Source organism: Paroedura picta, chromosome 15 (assembly GCF_049243985.1).
Source record: "Paroedura picta isolate Pp20150507F chromosome 15, Ppicta_v3.0, whole genome shotgun sequence".
Taxonomy (NCBI): Eukaryota; Metazoa; Chordata; class Lepidosauria; order Squamata; family Gekkonidae; genus Paroedura; species Paroedura picta.
Window position 1 is genome coordinate 25,511,945 of NC_135383.1, and position 17,091 is coordinate 25,529,035.

At 48.6% G+C, this 17,091-nt stretch overlaps 1 protein-coding gene across 8 annotated transcripts in view; it reads right to left on the minus strand.

Moving 5' to 3' along the window:
- The window catches only part of MYO19 (myosin XIX), a 54,556-nt gene that overhangs the window by 30,688 nt on the left and 6,777 nt on the right, over nucleotides 1–17,091 (minus strand). For 7 of the 8 annotated variants that reach the window (XR_013226886.1, XM_077312579.1, XM_077312584.1 and 4 more), the window contains exons 2-11: nucleotides 15,776–15,902; nucleotides 12,842–12,986; nucleotides 11,390–11,538; nucleotides 9,431–9,544; nucleotides 7,802–7,934; nucleotides 6,232–6,301; nucleotides 5,084–5,186; nucleotides 3,361–3,457; nucleotides 618–694; nucleotides 235–325 (exon numbers count right to left, since the gene is read on the minus strand). Coding sequence is in view for 7 of the 8 variants with exons in the window: in XM_077312579.1 (XP_077168694.1) it covers nucleotides 235–325; nucleotides 618–694; nucleotides 3,361–3,457; nucleotides 5,084–5,186; nucleotides 6,232–6,301; nucleotides 7,802–7,934; nucleotides 9,431–9,544; nucleotides 11,390–11,538; nucleotides 12,842–12,986; nucleotides 15,776–15,826 (1,030 nt within the window). In the remaining variant the exon portion in view is untranslated. Of the gene's footprint in view, nucleotides 1–234; nucleotides 326–617; nucleotides 695–3,360; nucleotides 3,458–5,083; nucleotides 5,187–6,231; nucleotides 6,302–7,801; nucleotides 7,935–9,430; nucleotides 9,545–11,389; nucleotides 11,539–12,841; nucleotides 12,987–15,775; nucleotides 15,903–16,018; nucleotides 16,103–17,091 lie in introns of those variants that run through there. The other variant, XM_077312580.1, reaches the window with a different exon arrangement.

Below are 17,091 nucleotides of genomic sequence, written 5' to 3' on the forward strand. Positions count from 1 at the left end.
TTCTTTCCCCACAAGCACCAATTGTTTTTGTCCTCGTTTCCCCCCCCCTCGGCTTCTTAATCCACCGCGCACTGCCGAAATCAAATCCCACCTTTCCCTACGTCTCACCTGGCGTGGCCCTAAAAGAGAAGCAAGGGGGGGGGGGCTTCTGCCATGCAGCCCTGAGGACGCCTTCCCAGGCAGGGGGGAAGCCCACGGAGGACCCCGCCTTCGCACGGCCTGGCGCCCTCTCACCTTTGGCGGAGTCTTCTACTCTGCAGGGCTGTGACTCGTCTTCTGCCTCCAAGAACTGGATGTCTCCCAGGTGGAGGAGCCCGGCTAATACCTGCAACGGGAAGAAGACGGTTTGGGCGTTTCCACGGCACCAGCAGCCAGGATCCAGGCACTGTTAGGAAAGCGGGAAGAGAAGCTGCCAGTAGTCCTCTCAGGTGTCAGGAGACTAGAAACCTGAAGTCCCTTTCCACGGATTGTAACCCGAGAATTTTGGAGCCCCCGGGCAAGCCAGCCACCAGCGTTAGGCAAGTACGTCTCTGTAGGGTCATGCATATTAATAAGATCTCCAGGAGCCGTCTTTTAAGTATGGAAAAGCACCGCTATGCAACTGCATTTCACCTGACCTTGAAAATATTATTCTGCACGGAACAGTCAATACCCAAGTGGAACAAGGCCTCTCGCGTCACCTCAAAACAGTCCTCTGGGGGGGAGAAAAGAGACCTCGGGGTTAGACGGTAGCATTACTCCAGAATGCTGTAGCTTGCCTCTCTGCCTGTTTGTTCTCAGTCCCAGCAGCGAGGGGCTTCTGCTGGGAGGCCGCCCACCCTGGCACAAACTCCCCGCACTAAGGCCTGCGGTCCACACCAGCGAGCCTCTTCCTTCCGCCATTTATTTATGCCCCGCTTTCCTCCCCAGTGAGGACCCAAAGAGATTTATAATACGCTTTATCCTCCCCACACAGTCAGCAGGCTCGGCGGTGAGCAAGTGACTGGCCCAGGGCCGCCCAGCAAGCTCCCGTGGCAGTGGGTGGACTTCAGCCAGGGTCTCCCACATTAGCCCACCACACGGCACCCTTTGGGGATGGCCAGGGCTCAGCTTGCACCTTCCTACAAACCAGCCAACTTTGTGGCCGCTAGATTCGTCCCAGGGGTCAGGGCGGGACAGAATGGTCTTCTTCCCTCACCAATGCTGGCAACAGCTCTGGCCTCCTTGGCAGTGCCAGCGGGGCAAAAGAAGTGCCTGCCCTTCCCGGCCCAATCTATGATCAGCTAACTTGTCATATCTGGAGCATGATGCACAGGCCTGCAGTTGGAACTTCTCTCAAAATAGGAGGCACCATTCACCAGGGCAGGGGTCCCCTTTCTTGGCACCTGCCAATTGTTTGCAGAAGGCGGGCAGGGGCAGGTGGGGGTTTTTGCCTGGCAAGTCTTCTAATTGGCCATGGGCATTTTATTGGCTGTACAGATTTTTTAAAACATGCTGCTTTGGTAGCAGCTGCCGCCACAGCAGAAGGATCGTCACTTTGTGGCCGAGGATGAGCTGCAGCAGCCATTTTGTGACTGGTTCTGCCTCCTGAGTCAGCCATTTTGTAGCTGGTATTACTTTGTTTAGCAGAGTTACACACAGAAAGCATAGAATACACAATATGCAGCCAAGCAGGTACAACAATTATGCAGACAGATTGGCCAATCCTCCTAAATACTAATATTTATATTTTCAATCCACTCAATTGCAGCTGGGGAGAGTACAAAGAGCTCTGTCACATCTTCGTGGGAAGCACAATGCTCACATACCTGTGACAGAGGGAAAACAGTCTAGCAGGCTGCATCAAAATTACTTCCAGGGCTTGGTATTTTGTCCTAATTTAACCATAGGCCTTCACACCTACAAAGCCTGTTCATATTCCATTAGTCGTCTTCCATACCTTACACGGGAAGTCAAATCCTGTGGGTGTTTCATTGACATTTATCAGATTCAAGTGGATAGCCGTGTTGGTCTAAAGCAGCACAATAAAACAAAATTAGAGTCCAGTGGAACCTTTAAGACCAACAAAGATTTATTCAAAGCTTGATTAAATCTTTGTTGGTCTTAAAGGTGCCACTGGACTCTGATTTTGTTTTGTTGTGACATTTATCAAGTTATGGAAATTGGGTGGAACTGATTTAATCTATGTTTGCATCCATTCATCCCACAGATCAAAACCTTGTGTTTGCAGGCTTTTTGCAGGTCTTATTGCCCATCCCACAGTGTCAGAATTTCAAAGGTGTCCACATGCTCAAAAAGGTTGGGGACCTTTGCTAGCAGGCTTAATTCGTGCAAGGGATCTGGGTGAAAGCAAAATACATTTCAAGCAGCAAATGCTCCTTTGGAAAAAGAAATCTCAGCCAGCCGTTTATCAGATCCCCCTCTGTCTACGGATCACCCACAGTGACCCTTGTAATTATAGTTCTCATATTTTAAAAGCAGGAGATGATAGTCTTCACAATTCACTGCCCTTCCCGTTATTATTTTTTGAATAAAAATTCTTCAGATTTCCTGAAGAAAATCTGCCCACTTCCTTGAATGCCAAACACAGATGAGCTGCAACGGATCTTGTACAGCCTTAGATCAATGACTAAACCGGCCTTTCTCTACTTTTTTACCCTTGAGGAACCCCTGAAACGTTGTTCAGGCTTAGAGAAACCCCAGAAGTGAAACAATTGTGCCGAATGGGGTTGGGAAGCAGAGCTGTGGACACGCCCACCTGGGGCCCCTCCCCTGCCCACCCACTCCAGGCCCATCATTGGCTATTTTTGGGAGAAGAATGGGTCAACATGACCATATATGGTCATATCACCCAATAAATGACACGCCTACTTGGGGCCCCTCCCCTTCCCATCCCCTCCAGGCCCATCACTGGTCACTTTGGGGGGGAGGGGTCATACCACCTGATAGATGTTTAACAAATTTAAAACCATATACTAATTAATTAACCCCCCCCCCACGTGGGAAACCCTTCCAGGGCCGTCAGGAACCCCCAGGGTCTCACGAAACCCCTATTGAGAAAGGCTGGACCAAGCCCAGCAATGGAACCTCTCCCGTGCTAAGAAATTCTTGGTTACGAAGTTGCTTTCCCGTGGGCAACTTACGAGCCACTCAAACAAGATATTGATATAAAGTTCTTCTGAAATTAAACTGACCCCTGAGAAGCTTCTAAAAGGTTCTTTGAATGCTCCATCCCAATCCCATCCTTTCCAAGCTAACTCCTCACAGTTTTCTGTCTCACGACGCAGAGCAGTATGGAAATAACAGACTCGTTTGTCTCTAGATGACGGCCTTGACCAAGAAGTGAAGGTGCTCTACAACACCATGTTTATAAAACATCACCTTCTGCAGCTTTTTGGGGATTGGGCAGCCAGGAAAAGGTGGAGCCTTCCGGAAGGTTCCATTCCAGTCGCTCCTCTTGGGTGGCTCCTTTTGTGATCTAGAAAGCAAGAGAAGAATCGAAGAGGACAGCTTTAAAGGCTGACTGGACAAGTCCGTGGAGATTTCTGTCAAGAGTTACTGGCCAACTTTTTATTTATTATTATTATCATTATTAATAATAATAATATTTATTAGCCGCCACTCTTGGCATGCCAGTTCATGGAGGTTACATAAGAGTCTAATATAATAAAATCGCCAAGTAAAACCCCATTAAAAACCTGTATCCTTATAAAAACCCAACAGATGGTGGGAAAAGAGCTAAGCCCTCCCTATCACGGAAGGCTAGCAGCCAGGGTGGCGAGTGAATGCAACAACTGGTCACGCCGATGATAGAGCCAGCATGACCTCATATCTTCCTAGGGGGCCCTTCAGACCTTCTTCCTCTGGCACCGGCCTCAACCGTAGACCTGGCGGAAGAGCTCCATTTTGCAGGCCCTACGGAAGGCTTGAAGTTCTCCCAGGGCTCACAGCTCTTCCGCAGCTCTTTTATGTTAAGAGCCAGTTGTGCGCATGTGTGTGTCGGACAACAGGGGCAGGATTTGGCCCCAATGTCCTCCTTGCAGTCTTCTGCAGGGCATCTGATTGGACACTCCTGAAAAGTGGAAATTGGCCTAGATGGAACTTTGGCTTGACGCCTCAGAGCTCCTCTTTTAAGCAGGGGGGACTCACTGCCCTTCCTACGATTTTTAGGACCAAAGCGACTTACAACAGTCTTTGTTACTCTAACAAGCACTCCCAGGAAATGGCTACCTGTGGTAGGGAGCCCCTTCCCTGGGAGGAAAGGCTGAATGAAGTGTCTGGGAATTCTCCGTTTAGAAAAGAGACTACTCGGGGCGGGGGGGGGGGGATGAGAGCGGTTTCTAAAACTGTGCCTGGAATGGAGACCATTGGCAGAGAGAATTTTTTCTCCCTCTTCCAAATCACTAGAACTCGAGGGCAGCCCATGAAGCCGCTGGGCAGGAGGTTCAGGAGAGACAAAGGAAACGCTACTTGACACAGAGAGGGAGTCCAATGTGGGATGTGCTGCCAGAGGATGTGGTGATGGCCACCGGAGTAAACATGGGTTGAGGTAGATTCATGGGGGAGAAGTCTGTCAGTGGCTCCTAGCCCTGGTGGCTGAGGGGAGCCTCCATCTTCAGAGGTACTTGAGCCTCTGATTCCCAGAGCCAGAAGACAACCTCAGGGGAGGGCCTTGGCCTCTCTGCCCTGTGGCTGGCCCTGCAGAGGAACAGGCTGGCCACTGAGTGAGACAGGAGGCTGGACTGCGGAACCATCCCTGGTCTGACCCAACAGGTCTCTTCAGAGGGTTTTCCCAGGGGAAGGCCTCAGCCTCTCTGCCCTGTGGCTGGCCCTCCAGAGGAACTGGCTGGCCACTGAGTGAGACAGGAGGCTGGACTGGAGGGACCCTCCCTGGTCTGATCCAGCAGGGCTCCTCTGGTGTTCTTACCATACCGCCTAATTGCCTCTTGATTGCTCCCTAATAAAACAGCCAAGAAAAGGATTCTGTGCAAACAGCCAGTTCTTTGACCGTCTTTGGATCTTCCCCAGATGAATGGTATACTGACTGTGCAAGTTCTTGTCCCCTTCACAGAAAAAAGTCTTGTGTTCAAATCTTGACACAAACCTGATAAAAAATATGGAAGTTTCTTTCCGGGGGAGCCTGGTAGGCGACTCTGGTTTTCTCCAGTAAGAATGTCTGAATGGAAGCACTTGTGAGATGCTGAGATCTGAAAAAAGGTTAGACGCTGTTGCTCTTTGATTTATTTTATTTATTTATTAAATTTATAGCCTGCCTTCCTCCTAGGACTCAAGGCGGGTTACATATAAATATATCCCCATAAAACTCAACTCTAAAAACAACTTAGTCCAAAAATACCGAGACAGCAAAATACCTTCTACCTTCTGCAGTCGTGTAACGGAGACTGAGGGGGGCCCCCTGAGCTTGCGAACCTGGCCTTAACCACAGACCTGGCGGAAGAGCTCCCTTTTGCAGGCCCAGCGGAACTTTGCCAACTCCGTCAGGGCCCTCAGCTCTCCTGGGAGCTCATTCCCCCAAGTCGGGGCCAGGACCGAAAAGGCCTTGGCCTCAGAGACCTATGAGTGGCCCAGGGTCACCCAGCTGGCTGCGTGTGGAGGAGTGGGGAATCAACCCAGTTCTCCAGATTAGAAGCCGCCACTCTTAACCACAATACCAATTTAAAATGCCGATCACCAATGCCACCCGATTGCAACTAACTGGACAGAATCAGCATCCGTCTTGAAAAGCTAGTGCCTACCCGTCACGTTTCCAAGAGGGCCTGAGCAAATATTCTGAACTGCATCCACACCCTGTGAAGCTGCCTTGTGCCGAATGAGGCCATCAAGGTCAGTATTGTCTGCTCAGACCGGCAGCCGCTCTCCTGGGTCTCAGGCGGAAGTCTTCCCCATCACCTCCCCAGAGAGGGTTTCGCAAAAGATAATCAAGGATTGCCCTATGCAATTCCCTGAGCATAGTCTCATGGCAGACTTAGGTGCCCCTAGAACAGGGGTAGTCAAAACTGCGGCCCTCCAGATGTCCATGGACTACAATTCCCATGAGCCCCTGCCAGCAAATGCTGGCAGGGGCTCATGGGAATTGTAGTCCATGGACATCTGGAGGGCCGCAGTTTGACTACCCCTGCCCTATGCCCTTCGGCAGTGAGGGCCGCAGTTTGACTACCCCTGCCCTATGCCCTTTGGCAGTGATGTCCATGAGCTCAGGGACAACACCAGTCCCTGGAACTCCAGTCTTACCTGTTCAGTTGAAGCTGGATGTACTTCCCAAAACGACTACTGTTGCTGTTCCGCAGAGTACAGGCATTTCCTGCAAAGTCAGCCAGAAAAGAGAGACGGGTATAGACAAAATTTCCAACACATTAATGAGAAGAGAGGTGGTGTAAGACTTCTCCTTAGAAGGAAAATGCAGCAGACCACATTACGGTGAGGACCCAACAAGACGAGCCTTGGAGGACCAGCATTCTGTTCTGCTTTTTCCCCCCTCTCTGCTTCTGAAATGGAATCTAGTGTGGGGCCTGTGACATTTCCCTGATTTAGATAACTTTGTTCAAGCCATCTAAACGGCTCCCTCTCCCACTGCTTTTAGCATAAGGGCAGCATATGTTTTATGAATGCATTTATACAAAACATTTTAAATTATTGGGCAAATTAATAATTAAAAGCCCATTTATCCAAGATGCAAGTGACTGAAGATGCAGCTGACAAGCTAGAGATTGTTGTATGTTATTAGGGGACAGAGAAAATAGCAGGGAAAGACCTGGCAAAGGGCATAGCAGCTGTTCCAGTGGCTTTTGGGGATAGCCAGGTTGGTCTGCAGATTCAAGTCTAGCAGCACGGTGGAGATTAGCATAAGCTTTTGGGCAGCAAAGCTTCTTTTGTCTATTTCAGGTGGGCAAGAGCGTTATTCTGCAGGAGAAGAACAAGATGCAAGTCCAGCAGAACCTTAAAGACCAGCAAGATTTCCAGGGGACGAGCTCTGAGGAGCGAGAGCTTCCTTTGTCAAATACAAGTAAAAAATCAGTCGTTTCCTACTCATGTCTGACAAAGGGATTCTCAAAAGCTTGTACACCGGAAATCCTGTTGGTCTTTCAGGTTCTGCTGCACTGGAATCTGGCCAGAAGGTACAAGTTGAAAAAGGTGGTGTGTGGAAGTAAAAACTGAACCAGAGTGAAGCCATATTGGAATGGTGAAGCCAAGCAGGCGAGGTGAAATGCACTCTGATTGAAAAAACAAAGAACAAGTGACCATGAGAGGAGAACTAACTGGTCAGATCAACCCATGCCAACTGCAGAGAAAAGATACTAAGAAGTCAGCTTCACTGGGAAATTCTGTGTTTACAGTAGTTGTGCATGCTTATCTTGGGACCGCTTTGCTGCCTCTTGCAAGGTTACCATGAAGAGTTCCAGAGCTTTGGAAATGACTTTACCGTCTGTCTTTGGCAGGTGCTACTTCAAAAAGTTTTAAACCAACGGGATCATGTCATCACTTCCTCTTTTCCAGCTCCCCTTTTCCTCTCCACTATGGCGGATCTGAGACCGGAAACTCCCTGGGGCAGAGACCCATCTTGTTTACTACTCGGTAGAGCAAAGCGGTGATAAGTGGGTCTAGACCAGGGGTAGTCAAACTGCGGCCCTCCAGATGTCCATGGACTACCATTCCCAGGAGCCCCTGCTGGCAGGGGCTCCTGGGAATGGTAGTCCATGGACATCTGGAGGGCCGCAGTTTGACTACCCCTGGTCTAGACCAAGATTCTACCTAGCAAGGATCAGGCAGGGTGTGTGCTCTGCATGCGTTCGCTCATGCTTACCAAAGGCTTCCATCACTGGGTTAGAATCCAACACCCGCTTCTCTATCCTTTCCACACTGACGCTGCCTTGGGGGGCGGACCCTGAGGAGGCCACCGTCGCGTAAAACTTCATCAGGCAACGGGACGTCCACGTCTGGAGAAACAACCAGAAACGGGAGCCGTTGGCTGCTATTCCTTCAGCGGGGTGTTTGCGTGGGAGGGAGAAAGATTGCATTGAACCAAGTCATAAGAGGAGGACGGATTGGAGATAAGTTGCCACTCGTCCCTGACAGAAACGCTCAGGGGAACCGGCTGCATTGCCCTGAGCTGCCCAACAACAGATATCAGGACTGTAACATCCACAGGGGTGTGTGCTTTCTATTTATTTAGAATATATTTTAAGCCACTGCGATCAAACTCGTTAAAAAAAATCATTCATACTTGGCATCGTCAGTAGCAAAAGGAAACGTGGTCGCCAAAGGATCCGCTGGTTGGACACAATCAAAGCCAATACAGGGATGACCATGAACCAATTAAAGGAAGCGGCCAGAGACAGGGGCGCATGGCGAAGACTTTCCTATAGAATCACCGAGGGTCGGACACGGCTGGATGGATGACATCATCCTCACCATTTTAAGCCAACTTTCCACCCCATCATGGATCCCCAAGGCGGTGAATGTAAAAAACAGTAAAATGTTTGAACAATTAAATTATATATTCAAAATGATAAAACAATGAAATAAAACATAAAGAAGCAACACCATAAGCAAGAAAGAGGGACAGTAACTGTTACTGAGGATACCTCAAATGAAATAATGGGTTTTCAGCCACCGGCAGACGATCCCAATAGAGGGAGGGAGATGAATGTCCTGCAGGGGTAGTCAAACTGCGGCCCTCCAGATGTCCATGGACTACAATTCCCAGGAGCCCCCTGCCAGCGAATGCATCAGCGAATGCTGGCAGGGGGCTCCTGGGAATTGTAGTCCATGGACATCTGGAGGGCCGCAGTTTGACTACCCCTGGTCCAGAGCAAAAGAATTTATAGCCAAGATGGCCACCTATCTAGTAGTACTGCAGTCTTAGACCAGCAGAGTAACAATGTTCAACAACCAATGCCTACATGGAGGGTCAGAAGTTATAAAAGGAACAGGTCATAAATTAAAGCAACAAGAATTAGCAAAATAAAAAGTGAGGTGTTTTATAAGCTACAGCACAGAATCTGGACAGTCTTCAAGGGCAGCTCCACAAAGAGTGCATTTCCCCTTCATGCTTCCATATATAACATGCAGAACATTGCATGCAGAAAATTAGAACATCAGGTTATGCTAAACCTTCCTCTTTGATGAGCCAAAGTACTTGGGCATGGGCCTGAATCCTATGGCTCTATGGCAGGTGGGCTGTCTCTGCGAGAAGGCACTGTTACCAAATGCCCAGTGTCTTGGGTCTGGGAATGATCCTTCCAGAGTACCTCCACTTGCAGGACAGATCCACAGGATCCAACCCATGGGGCTCTTTGCAGCTCTGAAAAGCGTTAAGATTTTTACACAGGAAGAAAAACTTTGATCTGCAGCATCCTCTTGCGCATGCAAGCTGCCACGTGAGCATCATGCACACAGCCCGAAAGGAGCTTTCCGGAAACTCTTCCCTTACCTTCCCCGCACCGCTTTCGCCACTAACAATTATAGACTGATTCACTGGCAGGATCTGGCTTTGGACATTTCGGTAGGTTTCTTCAGCCACCGCAAAGATGTGAGGTTTTAATTCCTAGAAAATCAGAGCACATCAGTGACATTTAGAGGGATGGAGGACGCTGCTGGATGGAACTGAGTGAAAGTTCCCAACTTCTGAAGGAGGGAAAATGAGACTTGTGGACTGAAGGCGATATTACGGAGCCTAAAGGAAGGAGCTAGAACATCTCACATTTGCTATACTGTCTCCTTATCAATCCACTATTTGCAACATTGGCCTCTTGTGGCGCAGAGTGGTAAGGCAGGAGAGATGCTGTCAGAAGCTCTGCCCATGAGGCTAGGAGTTCAATTCCAGCTGCAGGCTCAAGGTTGACTCGGCCTTCCATCCTTCCAAGGTCAGTAAAATGAGTACCCAGCTTGCTGGGGGGGAAAGGCACTGCCAAACCACCCCGTATTGAGTCTGCCATGAAAACGCTGGAGGGCGTCACCCCAAGGGTCAGACATGACTCGGTGCTTGCACAGGGGATACATTTACCTTTACCTTTAATTGCAACATATGGCTGATCCACCTTTGGACCCATGCTTAATGTGACAATCAAAAGCAGACTCACTCCCAAGTCTTCTGCCCCTTTCAGACAGCCTTTGTAATCTGTTTAGGTAGCCGGCTGCTAATAGATCTTTGGTGTCACTTCAGACACAGCCATTTCAGCAACTGGCTGCTAACGTATTTTATTTACCGCTTCATAAGAAGCCATTCGCATCTGGTTAGCAAAACAGGGTTGAACCATTCTCGAGGTAAACTGCTTCCTTCTGATTTCGCCTCTTCTCTGCGCTGCTGAATGGTTGAAGTGTGCTGTTTAAAATGTTTGAGCATTTCCAGTAGCGCCATCCTTGGAACTTTCTAAGCTGAGCACTATAGCACTAGACCATTTCAGTGCTACAGCAGCACCACGGAGATGTCTTGGCACCAGCATATTGGTATAGTGCTATAGCGCTCAACTTAGAATGGTCAAAAAAAAGCAAAAGGTGGAGGAAGATTGCCCAGTGAAAAAGGATGGTGAAAAATTGTGACTCTGTTTCAAATGGCCAGAAAACTTCAGTGACAGCTCATTAAGAGAGTTAAATCCACTGTATGAAACCCCTATCACTTTTCTGAGAACTGGGCCAAAAACAGACAACATCTGAATTAGAAGGGCCTTGTGAAAGGGGTCTTAGTTTCAAATAATTTAAGATCAGTGAAAAACTGCTGCTTGATAGGGAGGGAAGACGCTTCAGTTTAGAAACTGGCAGATGCGGAAGGCAGGGTGCGCTGCCAAAGTTGCTCCAGGTGACTTGGGATGACTGCAGGGGCTTCGGTGACCCAAGGACAGTAACTACACATGTCACACAGCAATGGCATGGTGCCCTCGGGGTTGAAAATGCATCCTGCATGTTATCCGAACACTTACATCTCGCCTTTCTTTGTGGTTCAAGGGAGCTTACAATAACAGCAACATTTTCAGATAAACCCCATATAATAACAGCAATCCCCTGTCCAAGTCTCTTCACTGGCCCTGGCCAACAGATGTTGGTGACGTTGCCCCAGGTGGATCAGGGTAACTGTGTAAGCTTGGGGCTGGGAGGCTTGGCGTCCCCAAATGGCGCTAGGCCTTCGGCTGGGCTGAGGGTCTTAGCGGCCATGATGCTGGCCCCCCAACAGGACAACAGGGAGGGGTCAAAAGCAGCCTTCCTATGAGGGTCAGAACATGCACATTAGACTTCTACCCTCCTCCCCGTCCTGGATCAACAAGGGCACTTTTGTTGGCTGAGGGCTAATCCTGCGTTGAGCAGGGGGTTGGACTAGATGGCCTGTATGGCCCCTTCCAACTCTATGATTCTATGATTCTATGAGAGGGGCCGTTCTGAGCCTCTCCGCTCTCACCTGAGGGTGGGGGGCAGCATGGTAGTCTCTCATGAGCTCGGGCGAGTAGAGCGACAGGATTGGTCGGAAGGGGTTGACGGCCACCAGGCTGCAGCCGGCATGGGTGTAAAAGACGTCCTTGGCATACCTTGCGTGCAGGCACTTCAAGACTGAAAAAAGAACAGGGAATGTTTCACCAACGGTTCCTGTGCTCGTCTAGCAATTCCAACCTTTCCCACCATGTAAGAGGAGGTCGTGTGACAGCCTCCAGGGCCAAGGGCTCTCCTCACAGGAGTTACATGAGCCACTTCCTAGGAGCCCTTTGCAGTGACATGCAGAACTGGGTGGTTGGAGGGCTCCGCCTCTCCAGTGGGACCAGCAGTAGAGGCTCTGGTAAAACCCTTCCCTACCACACCGTTATTTATTCATTGGCTAGACCAGGGGTAGTCAAACTGCGGCCCTCCAGATGTCCATGGACTACAATTCCCAGGAGCCCCCTGCCAGCATTCGCTGGCAGGGAGCTCCTGGGAATTGTAGTCCATGGACATCTGGAGGGCCGCAGTTTGACTACCCCTGGGCTAGAATGATGCCCCTCCCAAGGACTTGCATCGGTCTGCCTTCCTCCACTTTATCCTCACGATAACCCTGTGAGGTAGGCTAGGATGAAGGCGTGCGACTGGCCCAAGGGCACCCAGCGAACTTGCAGGACAGAGTGGGGATTGGTGTCTCCCAGATCGGGCACTCTAAGCTTTACGACCCACCAGTTTCCTTAAGGCCCTCCTTTTCAGTGTGGCTACAAGCAGAGCCCCTGGCCTGTGTCTTGGTGAACTGTATAACAGGGGACGGGCTCTACCAATAGCCTCTGCTTCTGATCACACAGGACAGAAGGGGTTCAGAGCCCCTTGCCTGAGTGTAGAAACGAGAAATCTGCATAAAATGGGAGAGCTCAGCTAAAGCTTCCCCTGCCAGTCACTCTGGTGAGGAGGAGCCGAGAGGCTTTGTCAGAGCCCTCCTACTCTATGCGGTTCAGATGCTTTATTCAAGACTCTTTTTTCCCCCTCTGGTCCACCAAGGCTGAGGCTCTCTGCTTGTGTGCTCTGGCGAGCCCCTGAAAACAACACGATTATGGAAGAACTCTGCAAAGGCCTCTGTTGCCTCTCATGTTAAAGAGCCCTGTGCCCACCTCTTGGTTCATGCAGAAAAGCAGCGGGAGGGGATGTGAACACTGCCCTTTCAACTCCTGTCTGAGTTAGAACATGGACCCCCATTGAAAGAGTGGGGAGTAAACGGTGTCAAAGGACAGCAATCTTACTCTTTTTTAGATAGTCAGCCAACAAGTTTTGATTAATTGTGCCAAGGCCCAGTCCTGGAATCATGAATACAATAAAAAGAAGCCCTAAAGGCAGGCATCTCCAGGGAAAGGTAAGCGTGACCAGCTCTGGACCTTCAAGGTCACATTCTTCCAGGCCATACCTGTTGCGGTGGTCACAGGGTTCACTTTGGTAAGGTCGTCGAAGCTGTGCAGAGGGCCTGCGTCACACAGGAAAGATTCCACTTCCTCCCCAAGATGGGGGTCGATGCCGTTTCCATCAGTCAGATGGGGTTTTGTGCCGTTCACCTGGGAAACAGAGACCAGAGACGCTGCACAAGGGACTAAATGCAAGGTCAGAACATTTCACAGTCCTCCAAAAGTGCAGCACTAAAATTGTGTTATATAACAGACCCGTGGCTTGCAAGCTTTTCTACGCAAGGAACAGTGAAGAACAAGACAAGACCCACTGGAAAATAAACCATGAAAAGTTTGTAAGACTAGAACAGGGGTAGTCAAACAGCGGCCCTCCAGATGTCCATGGACTACAATTCCCAGGAGCCCCTGCCAGCATTCGTTGGCTGGGGCTTCTGGGAATTGTAGTCCATGGACATCTGGAGGGCCGCAATTTGACTACCCCTGGACTAGAACATTTGGTAGGTAATTTAGCAGCAGAACAAATTTATTTATTTATTTGTTTGTTTGTTTAGATTTTTATACCGCCCTTCCCTACAGCTCTGGGTGGTTTACAGAAAACATTTCAGAACATTTACATGGAACAGGCACACTTCCTCAGATACAATGTCCTGGAATGGAAGTCATCAGTTCAAACTTATAGGCAGAGTAAAATCAGAGTTCAGGAGCGCCCTGAAGACAGAGTGCTTGCACTCAGAAGCTCACGCCTTGAATAAATCTCGGTTGGTCTTAAAGGTGCTACTGGACTCTGATTTTATTATGGTACTTCAGACCAACACGGCGACCCATTTGAATTTATAGGTAGAGTGTGAGAGTCAATTAACATACAGCATAATGAAAGCGGTTAGCAGTTTCCAGAAATAAATAGGAAAAACAGCAATTTGGATTTGTTTGTATTCACTTGAGCTTGAATTGCATGGGAAACATTTAGTGTACAATAAATATGTTAAGAAAATAATGGGCAAATAGATAATCAATTGCTGACTTTGCCCTTCTGCGCCCGGCCTGTCCTCTCAAGCATGGAAGCATTTTGGGGCATCATCTTCTTTGAAGTAGAGCATTTGGCTGTCTCTATTCACAGACCAGAGAAAGTATATATACACACACACACACAAAATCAAATCCAAAAACATTTAATGGCATATAAAACGGCACATAAAGGTAAAGATTTCCCCTGTGCAAGCACCGGGTCATGTCTGACCCTTGGGGTGATGCCCTCTAGCGTTTTCATGGCAGACTCAATACGGGGTGGTTTGCCAGTAACTTCCCCAGTCATTACCGTTTACCCCCCCAGCAAGCTGGGTACTCATTTTACCGACCTCGGAAGGATGGAAGGCTGAGTCCACCTTGAGCCAGCTGCTGGGATCAAACTCCCAGCCTCATGGGCAGAGCTTTCAGACTGCATGTCTGCTGCCTTACCACTCTGCGCCACAAGAGGATCTAAATGGCACATGAGTAATAATAATTACAAAAACTGAGAGAAAAGCAGAAATAAATAACAACCAGTTAAGCATTCCTCCATCATATGCTCGATAAGTAATGGATTACACCAAAAATAAATTCCAATTGCCTAGAATTATTTTTTACATATCCAATTTCTCGCTTGTATCACAGTGGCTGGAATTTTGGTTACTGGTTCTGTTATTTCGAGGAACTTATCAGCTAACAGATGTTGAATTATCCCATCCAGAGGGCCCAAGGGAATTTACAGCAATAGGCTCAATAAATTGATGTCTGAGCATAGAATGCGACAGACAATGGAGTAAAATATGTAATACTGAGCCAGGTTCCGATGGGCAAAATTTACGTAATCTATTCTCCAATAGTGTATTATTATATCTCCCCGAGGGAAAATGTTTAATCTAGCGAGCATAAAGGCCTGACGGTGGAGCGGATTAATAAGAGTTTGCATATATGTGGCTCCACTACCTGAAGGAGAAGCCAGGCCAAAAAATGAGGGGAACAAGTCTGATTAATTCCTGCTTCAGTCTGTCTCTCAATATCCCAGATTCTTTGTCTATTAATATAGAGTATTTGCGACTTGCCATAATTAGGTAAAGACTCTAAATTAGCACCTAGAGTGTGGATTTTATGCTAGATCTGCTAGTACCATTTGGTGACTCATCCTGGGATATGACTTAGAATCACAGAATCATAGAGTTGGAAGGGGCCATACAGGCCATATAGTCCAACCCCCTGTTCAACGCAGGATTAGCCCTAAGCACCCTAAAACATCCAAGAAAAGTGTGTATCCAACCTTTGCTTGAAGACTGCCAGTGAGGGGGAGCTCACCACCTCCTTAGGCAGCCTATTCCACTGCTGAACTACTTGTTTTAGAGACTGTGTCTTGGGTGAACTTGTCCATTGATTGAACTGGCCCCTAAGGTCACTGGACCATTGAAATCTCACATGGATTAAATGTGAGGTTTGACCGGAGGATACATTTGGTCTGAGGTCTTCAGGTGTTCACTTTCAGATCAAATATCAATCTTAAATCAAAAACGTGTGGAAGTAAGTTGGGAGAAATGAAAATATAGTCTACCACACTCACTCTCCAAGGAGAAATAATGGTGATGTTCCCAAATCTATCTCCTGGAATAGATCCATTTTATATCCTAAGAAGATTATATCTGGAGCATACACACACACACACACACACACACACCATTCCAAACTACATTGTATTATACTAGTCATAGTTACATTGCAATCTATTTGTTCAACTAAATTATTCCAATTAAGAAATTAAAATACAGACAACATTTGGCCTTTCTGAGGGCCAATAATAATAATAAACGCCGTGGGGGGCAGCCCGCCGGCGCGCTAACACCCTCCCCCCCCCGCAGCGTTCTTGGCCCAGAGCTCGCATTCAGGGTCTCTTCCCACACTTTCCATAAGCATACCTGCTTTGGCATTTCCCCCCTTGTTTTCCGGCACTGCCCAGGGGACTGCATCCCACTCCACCAACAGAGCACAGTCGTTGCAGCTGCAGTGTTCAGGTAGCAGATCGTGCAAAGTCACCTGGAAGCCCTGAACAGAACAAGGAAAGTTACTCCAGAGTTGCTTTGGGTAGGGGGAGCTGTCTGAGTAAGACAGAACGTGTCTTGTCAGGTGCATGCAGTTGCCAGGGAACTCCCCTGACTCACCTTCCAGGTGGCTTATTCTGAAAACATCCAGAGAAACCCTCAGCAGGTAAACCTCTATGATGGCAGGTACGTCTCCCTGAAGCTCCACTAAAAGAAATGCAGAGCTGATTGCCACTTGCCGGTACTTGGAGGCCTGTGCTTGTGTTTCCACGCACAATTTTGTTCTCCAAACCCACCCACTGAAAGATGCCCTCCTCCGCATGCTCACAGCAGCAGAGGTTTGGTAGATGATCACAAGAGGTACAGCCTGCTCAGAGGAGGCATCAAGATATGGACTTCTTCCCCATGGAGAGTCCTCTGGCCCCTTCTCTAATGACATTCTATTTCCAGCTTAAAGCGATGCTTTGTTCAAGATTCAAATGTTGGTCTGAAGAAGCACAATAAAATCAGAGTCCAGTAGCCCCTTTAAGACCAACAAAGATTTATTCACGCCTTGAATAAATCTTCATTGGTCTTAAAGGTGCTACTGGACTCTGATTTTACTGTGCTTTGTTCATTTGAGGCCCACAAGAGATCGTTTGTGTTTCTGAATGTTCTCCTGCGTTTTGCGGTCATCTGATTTTTCCCTCCAGTTCAATCTCGGCCTGGAGCTGCATGGTCTAGGCTAGCCCGAAGCCAAGAAGGGTCAGCCCTGGTCAGTAGCTGAATGGGGGACACCCAGAGAAGTTCAGGGTCGCCATGCACAGTCAAGCTATGCCAAATCACCTCTGAGCATCTCTTTGCCTCGAAAACCCTCTGTGGCTGGCATAAATCAGCTGGGACTTGAGAATCCTTGACATTCACATGCTCTCCCACCCACCCACTGGAGTTTCTATTGGAGGGTGGCCCTTTCTGCTGGCTCTCCCCTGCTGTTCATATTCTGGCCATGTTTACAGTGTTGGGGGTGGCCTTTTGTACCGACTTGGTTGGCCATTGTGGGCTCCTGTTGAAAAAAAATCAGGCTGAACCCTGTGTCCTTGTAACTGGTGCACATGCAGTTCATGGAGTTGTGTGGGGGATTCCTACCCTGTTCTTCTCTCAGGCAGACTGAAAAGTACTTACGATAAATAATGCAAAAGAAAGAGTGTCTGATC